The sequence below is a fragment of the Geotrypetes seraphini genome, chromosome 2, assembly GCF_902459505.1.
Source record: "Geotrypetes seraphini chromosome 2, aGeoSer1.1, whole genome shotgun sequence".
Classification (NCBI taxonomy): Eukaryota; Metazoa; Chordata; class Amphibia; order Gymnophiona; family Dermophiidae; genus Geotrypetes; species Geotrypetes seraphini.
This window is the reverse complement of record NC_047085.1, coordinates 387,769,693-387,784,201: the sequence shown is the minus strand read 5'-3', so window position 1 is coordinate 387,784,201 and position 14,509 is coordinate 387,769,693. Positions and strand designations below refer to the sequence as shown.

At 43.6% G+C, this 14,509-nt stretch overlaps 1 protein-coding gene across 5 annotated transcripts in view; it reads left to right on the top strand.

Moving 5' to 3' along the window:
- Positions 1-14,509, top strand: part of CREB5 (cAMP responsive element binding protein 5) — a 786,358-nt gene that overhangs the window by 495,620 nt on the left and 276,229 nt on the right. Inside the window, exon 1 of one of the 5 annotated variants that reach the window (XM_033930764.1) lies at positions 11,683-11,728. The exons of the other annotated variants lie outside the window; for them this stretch is intronic. Within the exon in view, the coding sequence (XP_033786655.1) occupies positions 11,718-11,728 (11 nt within the window). The 5' untranslated portion in view covers positions 11,683-11,717. Of the gene's footprint in view, positions 1-11,682; positions 11,729-14,509 lie in introns of those variants that run through there. 5 annotated transcript variants of the gene reach the window in all.

The window sequence follows — 14,509 nt, the reverse complement described above, 5'->3', positions numbered from 1 at the left end:
CTAGATCATTTATGAATACATTGAATAGCAGCGGTCCAAGCACCGACCCCTGCGGAACACCACTTGTGACCCTCCTCCAGTCCGAGTAGTGGCCCTTCACTCCTACCCTCTGTTTGTCTGGAGTCTCCCGATGTAGCAGTTCTACAGTGTCCTTTGCCCAATGTGATGGGGCATTGGTCCTGTTGGAAAATAAAGTAGTCTCCCAACATGTGACGGATCGCTGGCAACAGCTTCTGCATCAAAGGGATGTCCCAGTAGTATGTACCATTGATCTTAACCCCAGGGTTGATGAAGAACATATCTGTGAATCTGAGTTTCGAGATTGCGACTGAGACCATGACTGATTGGTTGAAGGTTGGGCGGGTCCATAGTAGGCATTTGGCTTCAGTGTGGTTGAAGGCACGTGCAGACCAATTCTGCTCTGTAAACCGCTAAGAAGTTTTGATATGGCAGTATAACAAATTTTTAATAAACTTGGAGCTACTGTAAATATCTTTTCATCTATAAACAGATGAAACTGATGCTTTGCTCTGGGTACTTGGTCAAAAGCTGCTTGCACAATGCTTTTTAAGACACTTTAATTTCAGATTGTCATTAATTATCCTAACTACGGGTGTCTGGCTTATTCCTACTTCTCTTGCTATTTGGTAAGTTGTTCGGTGTGTTAGCAGCATTTCCTCCTGGCTCAGTACAAGATTACATACAATGTCAATGCGCTCTTGTGTGTGTGAATCAAGCACAGTCGTCCACTGCTTGGCTTACGATCCACAGTGCCCGTTGCTTGGATCTTGCGTAGCAGCACATCAAGACTGTTTTTGTTCCAACCCTTCTGTGGAAACTCTTTCAACAGTCGTCGACTGCTATAATCTTTTAGCAGTACCAAGTTCTTTATCAGAATTCGGTCTTCTGCAGTGAAAACCATTTAGATACAGAGAATGTTTACAAACTATTGCTGCTTCTGCGCATATCCTATAGCAACAATTCATTTTCACAAGGTAGTGTTGTGGTGTGGTGGGAAATATTTACAACATTTTACATCATCTTCATTCAGTTTGCAGTGTAGATTGATGTGTTGCATTATTTGTGTTGTCTTCTGCTTTGATTATTGTAGTGTTGCCAAATTTGTTAGCTTCCCAATTTTTATGTTAATATTTTATCATCTGTTCATTCTGGTCAAGCAGAAAATAATATAGTTCCCCAGTATTTGCTTTCCTTTTACATATGAAATTTTTATTCATAAGGATTCCACAGTTACATTCTTCTAAAACAGAACTTAGACGTTTTTTGGAAATAATCAAACCTTTTCCAAGACATCCTGGATGGAACTTTGGGCTCCTTTTACGAAGATGCGCTAGGGCCTTAACGCGTGGAATAGCGTATGCTAAATTACCATGCGCTAGCCGCTACCGCCTCCTAAAACCTCTAGCGCACCTTCATAAAAGGAACCCTTAGACCAGGGGTGCCCAATAGGTCGATCGCGATCGACCGGTAGATCGCCAAGTCAAAGTGAGTCGATCGCAGAGCCCATCTCAGGCTCCGTGATAGACTCACATTACCTTCACAATCTACCGGGCCGATCAACCTTCCTATCCCCAACGTCAATTCTGCTGTCGGAGAGGAAGTTCTGGCCAGCCAATCGCTGCCTGATTGATCAGGAACTTCCTCTCCAACGGCAGAATTGACATTGGGGAGAGGAATGCTGGTCGGCCCAACGCAGGGAAGCAGGGAGAGCTTGGGACGGCGGTGGATTTGGGGCCTGTTCCCCAATGGCGGCAGCAGTGGCTTAGGGGAGGACATGGAGAAAGAAAGAAAGGGAGCAGGCCGGGGGACAGAAGGAAAGAAGGGAAATAGAAAGAAAGAAGGGCATGAAGAGAGAAAAAAAAGAAAGGGAGGCAGGGAGAGAGGAAGAAAAAATTGGGGGAGGGAATGAGGTCTGGAGGAGAGGAAGCATACAGGCTGAAAGAAGGGAAGAAAGATTGGATGCACAGTCAGAAGAAGAAAGTGCAACCAGAGACTCATGAAATCACCAGACAACAAAGGTAGGAAAAATGATTTTATTTTCAATTTAGTGATCAAAATGTGTCCGTTTTGAGAATTTATATCTGCTGTCTATATTTTGCACTATGGCCCCCTTTTACTAAACCGCAATAGTGGTTTTTAGCGCAGGGAGCCTATGAGCGCTGAGAGCAGCACGGGGAATTCAGCGCAGCTCCCTGCGCTAAAAAACTGCTAGCACGGTTTAGTAAAAAGGGAGGGGGGTATATTTGTCTGTTTTTGTATGGTTGTTACTGAGGTGACATTGCATAGAGTCATCTGCCTTGACCTCTTTGAAAAAACCCCGGAATATAAATGATAATTAACATTTTCTCTGCGTACAGTGTGCTTTGTGTTTTTAAAAAAATTTTATTGTTGGTAGATCATTTTGACTTGGTCATTTTAAAAGTAGCTCGCAAGCCCAAAAAGTGTGGGCACCCCTGTCTTAGACGTTTGGAGCTAGACCTGTTATAGAAGCATCTAAGTGCCACGAACTGACGAGATGATCACTGGATACATTCAGTTATGACCCCACACACTCCCCCACTGCTCACTACCCCCTCCCATCCCCCCCCAATCAGAATGAAAGAGTACATACCTGTCTCTAGAACAGCAGCACTTGGTATGGGAAAGCCCAGTACAGCATCACATAAGTGTCGTAAGTAACCTGGTGGATGGGCTGGTGAGACAAAACAACAAAATCCAAATAGTATCAAAAGGTTCCACAAAGGAAATAAAGCAGCAAAACAACAAAATGATTGTGGAACAGAAGATCGGATGTACCAATTTGTAGTTTAATAAGCATCCAAATAACTTAGGGCTCCTTTTACAAAGGTGTGTTAGCGTTTTTAGTGCACGCACTGGATTAGCGCGCTATAGCAAGCACGAGCCAAAAAACTACCGCCTGCTCAAGAGGAGGCGGTAGAGGCTAGCGCGCGCTATTCTGCGTGTTAAGGCTCTAACGCACTTTTGTAAAAGGAGCCCTAAGCCGCGTTAGGGCTTTAACACGCGGAATAGCGTGCGCTAAATTGCCCCGCACACTAGACCTTAACGCCAGCATTGAGCTGGCATTAGTTCTAGCCACATAGCGTGGGTTTAACGCGTTCTAAAATGCCGCTTGCGCTAAAAACGCTAACGCAGCTTAGTAAAAGGAGCCTTTAAAAACAATAATCAGAAAACATCCAAGTAGTTAAGAGGCTAGAAACACCAGCATACATTGGAAGCTAGTGTGCTGTTTGTTTGTAGCCTTTTAACCACTTGGATTTTTTTTGTGACTTATGATTTATATTTAAGACAGCCAAGGGCCCCCCCATAAGACCCCTGAGGAAGGCATTTTTATTTTGCCAAAACTCGGCCCCTGTTGGGTCATTTGCAATTTATACATTATTTGGTTTTTATCTTGTGGGTCACTGGTGACTGTATACATCTTTTGTGAATTGTTTTTAGTATAAATCATGTTTTATTGGCACATCATCAGTAAATACACAATACAGCACGACCATACAACAAGGTCGCGAACACCAAACGTACCATCAAACACATTTTCACCCCAACCAAAGAGTCCCCCCAATCCCCACCCACTCCATAGCCCAAACCCCCACCCCAACCCAAGCCCACACCATGAGACCCAATCCATACCCAAAAACCCCCCAGCAAGAAAGGATTATGCTGAGCAAGCTGTTTGCTTATGCCGCTCAGCACTTGTGAATTGTTTTTAAGTTATTTGGATGGTAATTAAACTACATACTGGTACATCCGGTCTTTTGTTCCACAATCTTTTTGTTGAATGGGCTAGTGAACCATAGAGAGGAGGACCCAGGCCCATAAGCTATTCTAACCAGTACATTTATGGTAGAAAGTGTGAGCCCACTAAAACCCACCAAAACCCCACTTTACTGCCATATAGGTGCCACCTGTAACCATGAGGGCTATTGGGGTGGTAGACAGATAGGTCTAGTAGGTTTGGGGGGAGTTTTGGAGGGCTCAGGATAAATTTATAAGGGGTATAAGGGATGTCTGGGATTTCCCGGACAGGTCCTCTTTTTAGAGGACTGTTCGGGTGCCTGGATGGATTTCCAGAACCCAGCAGTTTGTCCGGGTTTTGGAAAGCCTCAAGCTCAGAGCGGCATCTGGAGGGCCTCTGAGCATGTATTGATGTGAGATAATGATACCAAACGCATGCCTGCAACATCATGTCACATCCGTGCATGCTCAGAGGCCCTCCAGACATGGCCCCAAGCTCGGGGAAGAAGAGACGAGGCTCATGTGCAGGCGGAGCTGGGAGGTGGGGCTGGATGGGGTTGGGCGGAGCTGGGTGGCAGAACAGGGTGGGACCACATATCCTTATTTATTTATTTTTATTTATTCAATTTTCTATACCGTTCTGAGCTCAGAACGGTTTACATGAATTTATTCAGGTACTCAAGCATTTTTCCCTGTCTATCCCAGTGAACTCACAATCTTATCTAATGTACCTGGTGCAATGGGGGGGGGGGGGAGAGATTAAGTGACTTGCCCAGGGTTACAAGGAGCAGTGTGGGTTTGAACCCACAACCTCAGGGTGCTGAGACTGTAGCTTTAACCACTGCGCCACACGCTCTTCTTTTTCTAACAAGGAAATCTGGTGAGATGGATATGGTGAGATGTATATCTAGCACGCTTTATGTGAAGTTCACAGCAGTGCCCTCTAAGGTGTTCCATGGTTCTGTTGGCATGTCCCTCCTAGCATTGGATTTGGATGTTTTCAACTTGGATGTTTCTTTGGTTGAAAATGGGCTTTAAAGTTAAGCATCCTAAGGGTTGGACGTCCTGTTGGTCTAGACGTCCAAGTAGACGATTTAAAAAAATATATATTTTGGGAGGTCTAAAGGTTCTAGTTTCAAAAATGGATGTTTCTGTGCTTCTGACTTTGGCTATTTAGTGGAAACATCCAAATCGGACTTAGACGTCCTTTTCAAAAATGACTCTCTTGGTGTCTACTTCTTTTTATTATTTAATAATAATAATAATAGTTTATTTTTATATACGCCATACCCAGGAATTATAGGCGGTTTTTCTAAATCTGACTTTGATTCATTGTTGTATGCATTTGTATTGCCATGTATGGACTACTGCAATTGTTTGAATCATGTTTTCCCAAAAATAAGCCCTACCCCAAAAATAAGCCCTAGTTGAAGCATTTATTTTTTGGGTAGGGAAAAGCAAACTAAAAGTCTACTGCTGGTACCGAGATCTTCCTAAATGCCACAGCAGACTCTTCCATCTCTCCTTCCCCACGCCGACCGCGAGACCGACTCCAAAAGGCAGTGTCGCAGCAGCAATCTAAATGTGCTGCTTCGGGCCTTCTCACATTGGGGCGTTCCTCTGCTGCCTGTTTAGATTGCTGTCACAATTCTGACATTGGAGAGGAAGTTCCGGGACAGCCAATTGCTGCCTGGCTGGCCTGGAACTTCCTCTCTGATGTCTGAATTGACATTGGAAAGAAGGCTTCTGGGCGTCAAGAAGCAGCGGCTGTGGCGGACTTGGGGGGGGTTTGAATTGGCGTTGGAGGGAGGGAGGTAGGCTTTAGCGCGGCAGGGAGGGGAAGCAATCGCCGGTCCATTGTCCCCGCACTCAGCTTCGGGACACTGTCCCTGAAAACGGGACATTTTGGTGAGTCAGGACAACAGGACTGTTGGTCCAATAACGGGACATATGGTCACTTTACGTATCGCCCAGGAGTAGACTTTTTTTCTATGCCATCTAATAATTTAGTGGATGTTTCATTTACATCAGTTCCAAGTAGATAGAGTAGAAAGATGTCATCTGCAAAGGATAGAAGGTGTTCTCCCTTGGTGAAGGAGATGTAATCTAGGGAGCTCATGAAAAGATTAAATAATATGGGGGATAAAGGGGAACCTTGAGGGACACCACAGAAGGATTTCCAGGTTTATGAGACTGCGCCATCCTTCCAGAAACAGTACTCTCTGTTTGTTAGGAAGTCTCTCAACCATTTGAGGATTGTTCTGTTAGGCCTAGTTTGCTTAGTTTGGTAAGCAATAAGTCATGGTCTTCTGAGTTGAAGGCGACTGATATGTCAAATTGGATTAGGATTGACTATTGTTTTGTACAAGCTTCAGATTTATTAAGGCTTGATATACCGCTTTTCAATTCCAAAGTGGTTTACAACATTGCATATCTTTAAAAATTAAAAACAACAAAATTGTAGACATAATGAACATGCCCCCAAAAAGGGGGTGGAAAAGGGTGTGCGTCTTATGGACCAAATATACCATGCACCCCCCCCCCCCCGCCCAGTACCTTTTTTAAGTGGCAGTGGTCCAGCACAGTCTCCTGCTGGATGGCTGCCTCTTTGCAGAGCGACACACAATGCAGTAACGCGACCTTTGCGCTTCCTGCCTGGTCCCGCACCGCTCTGTGATTGGCTGCAGTCAGTTACTGACTGCAGCCAATTACAGAGCGGCGTAGGACCAGGCAGGAAGCCCAAAAGTTGGGCTCCTGCATTGTGCGTTGCTCTGCAAAGAAAGGCAAGAGAGACCGCGCTGGACCACCGCTACTTAAAAAATGTATCGGGGGGGGGGGGGCGCTACGGACTGCAGGCTGCTTCTTTGGGCGTCTTCGGGCTGCAGGTGGCTTTGGGCTGCAGTGTGCTTCTTCGGGCTATGGGCTTTGGGCTGCTTCTTTGGGCTGTTTCGGGCTTTGGGCTTCCCAGCACCAGACCACCAGACACACCTATGTGTAGAGGAGAAAAAACCAAGAAGAAAAAAATTCTGAACCTCTTATGGTCCGGTGCATCTTATGGTCCGAAAAATACGGTAAATACATAGGTAGACCAATCTCATGAACAACTACAAAACACACAAGTTGGAAAAAGGAGGGGGGTTACATTGCTAAAATAAAAAGGTGGTAGGGAATGAAAAGACAGACGGGCAGGCTGAAATGTATAGGTTAAATTCAAGGTTTACTGTATGTCTCGTATGCTTCTTTAAAGAGAAAGATTTTGAGCATTGATTTGAATTTGGAAAGGTTGGATTCGAGCCTAAGAGCAAATGGCAGTGCATTCCACAGCATCTGTTTGAATTTCGTAGTTAAGGTCAATAGTAGAAGTTCTGTGCTGTGATATGTGCAGAAGCCAAATTGTGTAGGGTGAAGGCAGAATTTGTTAATGTAGTAGGTGGTGAGTTGATTGCAGATTATGTTTCCAGTAGTTTGGTTAAAAGAGGATTACCGGCTATTGGTCTGAAATTTGATGGGGCGGATAGCTCTGTTCCTTGAATTTTAGGAATCGGTGTGAGTGTAATGCGGTCCATATATTCAGAAAACTGGCCAGCTTCTAATAGGTTATTGCTTAGTGAGACTAGCCATAGTGTTATAACTTTTGGGATGTTTGTGAAGAGACGTGAGTGACATTTATTCAGCACACAACTTTTGTTGGATAATCTTTTCAGTTGAGAATTCATGTCATTTGGGATAAGAGGTTCCAAAATCACTCCAGATTTGATTGGCGGCACAAGAGTTTGTGTTATCAGGATCTGTTTGGAGCTCTGGGATTGTAGTGTTTTAAGGTTATTTGTATTAGTTTGTACTCCCTTGATCTTGTTTAGGGAAAAAGCCAGCTAGTTCCTGTGCGTTTGGTTGTGAAATTCTGTTAGCAATTCCTGGCACAGGGGATGTTGTGGTAGAGCACATTAGTTGGAATAGTTTCTTGATATCGAAGGTTTGGTTTTTGATGTCCAAGGCATAGTATATTTTCTGTGCTTCATTTATGTGGTGCTTGTATGTTTCTATGGCTGTTTTCCATAATAGTTTGTGGTCTTGAGAATGGCTCTTCGGCCATTGTCTTTCTAAGCTGCGGAACATTTGCTTATCTGTTTATAGGTTCTCGGGGTTCCAGAGTGAGGGCTTGAATATTCTGATGTTGCGAAGACGTGTGTGTGTGTGTGGGGGGGGGGGGGGGCGATAGAGTCTAGTGACTGTAAGATTGTTTTGTCCCAATGTTCTAATTTTTCTGTGATGTCAGTTAATGACCAACCCAATAGTAACATAGTAACATAGTAGATGACGGCAGATAAAGACCCGAATGGTCCATCCAGTCTGCCCAACCTGATTCAATTTAAATTTTTTTTTTTTTTCTTCTTAGCTATTTCTGGGCGAGAATCCAAAGCTTTACCCGGTACAGTGCTTGGGTTCCAACTGCCGAAATCTCTGTTAAGACTTACTCCAGCCCATCTACACCCTCCCAGCCATTGAAGCCCTCCCCTGCCCATCCTCCTCCAAACGGCCATGCACAGACACAGACCGTACAAGTCTGCCCAGTAACTGGCCTAGTTCAATCTTTAATATTATTTTCTGATTCTAAATCTTCTGTGTTCATCCCACGCTTCTTTGAACTCAGTCACAGTTTTACTCTCCACCACCTCTCTCGGGAGCGCATTCCAGGCATCCACCATCCTCTCCGTAAAGTAGAATTTCCTAACATTGCCCCTGAATCTACCACCCCTCAACCTCAAATTATGTCCTCTGGTTTTACCATTTTCCTTTCTCTGGAAAAGATTTTGTTCTACATTAATACCCTTTAAGTATTTGAACGTCTGAATCATATCTCCCCTGTCTCTCCTTTCCTCTAGGGTATACATATTCAGGGCTTCCAGTCTCTCCTCATACGTCTTCTGGCGCAAGCCTCCTATCATTTTTGTCGCCCTCCTCTGGACCGCCTCAAGTCTTCTTACGTCTTTCGCCAGATACAGTCTCCAAAACTGAACACAATACTCCAAGTGGGGCCTCACCAATGACCTGTACAGGGGCATCAACACCTTCTTCCTTCTACTGACTACGCCTCTCTTTATACAGCCCAGAATCCTTCTGGCAGCAGCCACTGCCTTGTCACACTGTTTTTTCGCCTTTAGATCTTCGGACACTATCACCCCAAGGTCCCTCTCCCCGTCCGTGCATATCAGCTTCTCTCCTCCCAGCATATACGGTTCCTTCCTATTATTAATCCCCAAATGCATTACTCTGCATTTCTTTGCATTGAATTTTAGTTGCCAGGCATTAGACCATTCCTCTAACTTTTGCAGATCCTTTTTCATATTTTCCACTCCCTCTTCGGTGTCTACTCTGTTACAAATCTTGGTATCATCTGCAAAAAGGCACACTTTTCCTTCTAACCCTTCAGCAATGTCACTTACATACATATTGAACAGGATTGGCCCCAGCACTGAACCCTGAGGGACTCCACTAGTCACCTTTCCTTCCTTCGAGCGACTTCCATTAACCACCACCCTCTGGCGTCTGTCCGACAGCCAGTTTCTGACCCAGTTCACCACTTTGGGTCCTAACTTCAGCCCTTCAAGTTTGTTCAACAGCCTCCTATGAGGAACTGTATCAAAGGCTTTGCTGAAATCCAAGTAAATTACATCTAGCATATGTCCTCGATCCAGCTCTCTGGTCACCCAATCAAAAAATTCAATCAGGTTCGTTTGGCACGATTTACCTTTTGTAAAGCCATGTTGCCTCGGATCCTGTAAGCCTTTGGTCCAGAATTGATTGGGTTCTATTTTTCCTCTGCTTAAGATTTTTTTTGTTTAGTGGGTGTGTCACTTGTGCTTCCCATCTAGAGGGAAAGATGAAATGATAGTAAAGAATAATCTGACCAGGGGACTGCTATCCAATCTGATTCTGAGACCAAATGCATTTGGTTGTTTGCTAAAAAGTCAAGGGTGTGACCTCTCTCATGAGTTGGACCTGAGGGTGTTATTCCAGGTGGCTTGTTTGATAGGCATTTTTTGAAGTTCTTGACTGTTGGATTGTCATATGATTCCCGAGGAATGTTTAAGTCTCCTAGGATGATGATTCTAGTAAATTGGCATGCATGCTTGATATTATTTCTAGTAGTTTAGGGTAATTTACTACTACTACGATTTATTATTTCTATAGCACTACCAGATGCAAGAGATGTGAAGGAACTTACAATCTAATTATAACAGACACACATAGGACACAGTGTGGATTAATTTATGCTGCTCATGAAGGGCAATACAAAGGGATGATGAGATAAAGAGGGTTGGAGACTACAGAGGGAATGAAAAGCAGATATAGTGTATTACAAGTAGGAAGGGTTAAGACCTAAACCCAGCTTCAAAAAAGTGGGCTTTGAGCCTGGATTTCAATACTGCCAGAGATTGGTGTACTGGTTCAGACAGGTTGTTCCAGATACAAGTCGTATCAAGGCAGAAGGAGTGAAGTCAGAGCTGGTATTAGAGGAGAAGGGGGCAGCCTACAGCTGCCTGATTTGCTGATTCCAATGAATTCACCAATTCACTTCAGTGAACTGATTCAGATTGATTCATTTTTCCCCAAAATCAGATCAATGATTCAGTGACCAACACCTCCGCTGCCTCCTCCCCCCAGTGAGATCTGCCATATCTCTGGGATCTGACATATCTCTGGGCTTCCTACAGCAGCAGCAGCGATGGCCTTCTGTCAGAGGCAGCACTCTGAACAGGCTGCTCGTGGCCTACTCTGCTGGGGCCTTCCCTCTGCCACATCATTGATGATGTCACTGATGATGCAGCAGAGGGAAGCTCTGGTGGGGCAGGCTGCAAACAGCTTGTTCAGAGCACTTCCTCTGCCTGCCGGCCACCACTACCACTGCTGCTGATATAGGAGGCCTGAAGGTATGTCAAAACTCACGATGGGAGGGGGGGGGGGTTGGTCAGGAAATGCTGCACAGGGGGATAGGAGTTTGGGACTCTGCAGTGGGCATAGGACAGGGGGGAAGAGCTGTGCCTACTGATTTGCACTTCTGTGCAGTCGCCAGGTACAGTTCTTCCCCCCTTTTATTGGGCTACTCCACACAAATAGCATGCTATTTGTGCTGAGCATTGCCAGATTTAAAAAAAAAAAAAAAAATCATTCCCATCCCTGGATTTTTCATCAGGTTGCTGGAGCTTTGAGAATCTGGTCCTGAGTGTGCAGAACCTGAGCTCTTTTATTAATACTTCGGGACAATGGGTCATTTTTATCAAGCAATGGAAAAGGTGTCAGCACTCAGTACCCCTCATTACCTCTTCAGAAAAAGCCGTGATCACAAGACTGGCTAACATAGACCCACAGGTTCTCAGACTCGTTGTCTTATCCTTTTTCAAGCCCTCCAAAACTTTTTACATCTTTTTTGCTATGTCTGAAACACATGGCAATATATATATATATTTTTTTTTCTTTTGCAATGTTTTCTTTTTAAATTTTTTTTATTCATATCAAAACCAGCAAATCACTGATGAGACTTGCCTGCAATCTCCTGGACAGCGCTCGGACACTTTGAGGCAGCACTGTTTCTTGCTCTGTTTATCCGTTTCCAGTGGCGATTGCACCACCAAGTCTCCCAACCTCTGGAACTAGGCCCGAGGCTGTTTTGGTTACATTGAAGTTTCATGCTTTAGCTCTGCCAGATTTAAATGGTGACTTCACTAACAGTGAGCTAAAACGGAGAAGGGGGAGGGAGGGTAGTACAGGGAGGGAGGGAGAGAGAGAGAGAAGGCCAGAGGATTACATCACCATTTGGACTGGAATCAAATGGGAAGGATATGACTCACTTGGTCTAGTTAAGGTTTGGCTCAAGTTCTACATACATTCACTCCAGTGCTCTCATGTTCTGCACCTCAGCAGGGAATTCAGGCTCAGTGATGTCCATGAGGTTTGTTTTTAATTTTCTAACTTTTCCTCTTTCATTTCTAATACCTCTTTACTGATAAGTGTTTAGAAATATTACTGCACCTTGAGCAGCACGTGTGTTCTTTCTTTTAGTTTGTTTGCATTGGTGCTTTTTATTTCAACTTGGAGAAGAGTTTGTTCTGGTAATTGAGTCACGGCTCGATGGGTGAGAGGCTGATTCAAGTAACAAAGGAGAAAGCACAGAGAAGAAAGACGGGCGAGAAAGTGGGGAAGGTGGAGAGTGCTTCGGCTCGTAGGGGACGAGAGGGTTACAGTGCAGCAACCAATGGGTCGCCGGTGATGTAATACTGCTAGATCTGCCGGGTACTGAAGTAATGTGAGAGCTGCTGGAGGAGCGAGCGAGGGAGGGAGCGGAGCAGTGGGGGATCAGGATTGCAAAGCATTTACCTGTTCTCAAGGGGCTTAACGTTTATTATCCCTTGCAATGACTGTGACTGGCTTCAGGCTGCAGGCTCTTAATTATTCACAGACTCTCCTTTTTGTCTGTGATTAAAAGTAGAACCGTATTATGATGACTAGAAAGGGGGGGGGGGATGAAGGAGGAGAAGAAAGTGACTATCACAGCTGCAAATTATTTTCCTTGCGGGCTGAGCTAGGAATGGTTTGGCGCTGGGTTCTCTGGTTCCCGAGAAAGTGTGAGGTGGAATTGGTGATTGAGGAGGGGGGAGAGAAGGAATATTTCAAATCCCGGTTGCTGGTGGAGGGGGAGGTGGGTTGCTTAAAGGATCTCTTTGTGAAGAAATTATTTAGGGGTCACATAAATCATTTGTGCAATTCATCCAACTACTTCCAGTGCCCTGGCAAGGTTCATATCGAGATGGATTGGCCTCTGAAAATTTGCTTCCTCTCTCTGTACAGATTTGCTCCATCTGGTTTGTGCAGGTGCAAATAAAAGCTTCTCTTTGGTGAAAGAAGCGCAGATCTAAAATTAAAAACTCCAGCACAGGCTAGATAGAGCACAAAGCCCGTCAGCTGCCAGTGTCACGTGGAATGCAAAAACAAACTCTGCACTGTATCTGAAGCTAGAGTTAGTCTTAAATGAGCACGCCAGCGCTATTGGTAGAGTAGACGGTAATGTCCTGTCGGAGCTCACACAGTAACCAGCAGCACACAGCGCTCATTAGCATGTCAAAATATTAACAAAAATGTATCCAAGTTTCCAAGTTTATTAAATATTTTGATTTATCGCCTATTCAAAATTCAAGGCGATGTACAAGTAAATAAAAGTTTTTGGTAATGTACATACAATAATTAAATTAAAAAAAATAATAAACTTATGTATACAGATTACACTACATTTTAGAGGGAATTCCTACAAACTATAATGAAACAAAAGGAAAATGATTTAATGGTTACAATCGCTATTAAAAACATTAAATTCAAGGGAAAAACATTAGGAAGGGGAAACGAAGACATTTGGCCTAATAATTAAATTAAGAATATGAAGGATTTAATCGTTAAAAGCATCTATAAATAGAAAACTTTTTAATTCAGACTTAAATTTTGACAGGTTTTTTTCTTGTCTTAGGTATAGTGGGAGGTTGTTCCAGGTTTGAGGGGCTGTTATTGAAAAGATTGTGCTACGTCTTGTGTTAATAACTTTTAGTGATGGAATTGCTAATAGGTGTTGGTCTTGCGATCTAAGAGATCTAGAGGTGGTATAAGGTATCAACAGTCTATATATAAAGGCTGGAGTTTTGTATTCTATAGCTTTAAAAGTGAGTAAACATTGTTTATATATTATGCGATGTACTACTGGAAGCCAGTGTGCTTTCTTAAGTAGGGGTGAGACATGATCAAATTTTTTGGCTTTATAAATTATTTTAATAGCGGCATTCTGAATTAATTGTAACCGCCTAAGCTCTTTCTGTGGCAAACCTATAAGTAATGCATTACAGTAGTCAATTTTAGAGACTACAAGGGAATGAATTAAGATATTTAAAGATTTTGCACATAAAAATTTTGATATCGATCGAATCTGGCGAAGTCTATAAAAAGTAGATCTTACCACTTGGCTTATGTGATCATGGAAAGACAATTTATTGTCAAATTGTCAAATTCATCAAGTACTCCTAATGAAAGCATAGTGCCCCAAACAACTCGTTTGCCATGAAATATTTTATACGCTATAAGTATGCCTGTTGTACCGGCAGTATGATTATCTTTTCATGAACAGTCAGAATTCGTTGTAGCTTGCAAACCCCTTTGGATAATACAGTCACTATTATGTAAATGTGCATTTAGAATTTAGATTCAGAGGAGTGGTCCAGTGATTAGAGCAGGTACCTCAGCATCCTGAGGTTGCAAGTTCGATTCACACTGCAACTCCTTGTGACTCTGGGCCAGTCACTTAACACTTCATTGCCCCGGGTACAAAATAAGCACCTGTCTTCAAATATGTAAACTGCTTTGATTGTGCAAATCACACAGAAAAAGTGGTATAAAAGTCCCATCCCCTTTACTTTTCCAAATTGGTGCTCAAGGCAGGTTAATTCAAGCAGAGGAGGCTTGGACCTGGCCCAGAGGGAGTGAAGGACAATTCTATAAATTAGCATCTAAAGTTTTGCACCAATTGTGCCCATAAGTTACAGAATAATAGCAGTTATGCAATTGATCGGTGCCACATGTTGGCGTTTATACGTGTAAATATTAGGCAGCAGTTAGGATCTGCATATTGATAGCCTGGCCCTGAAGCAGTGGTTAACAGCCACGAAACAATCGTCGGCCTGGCCTGTTTGTGTTC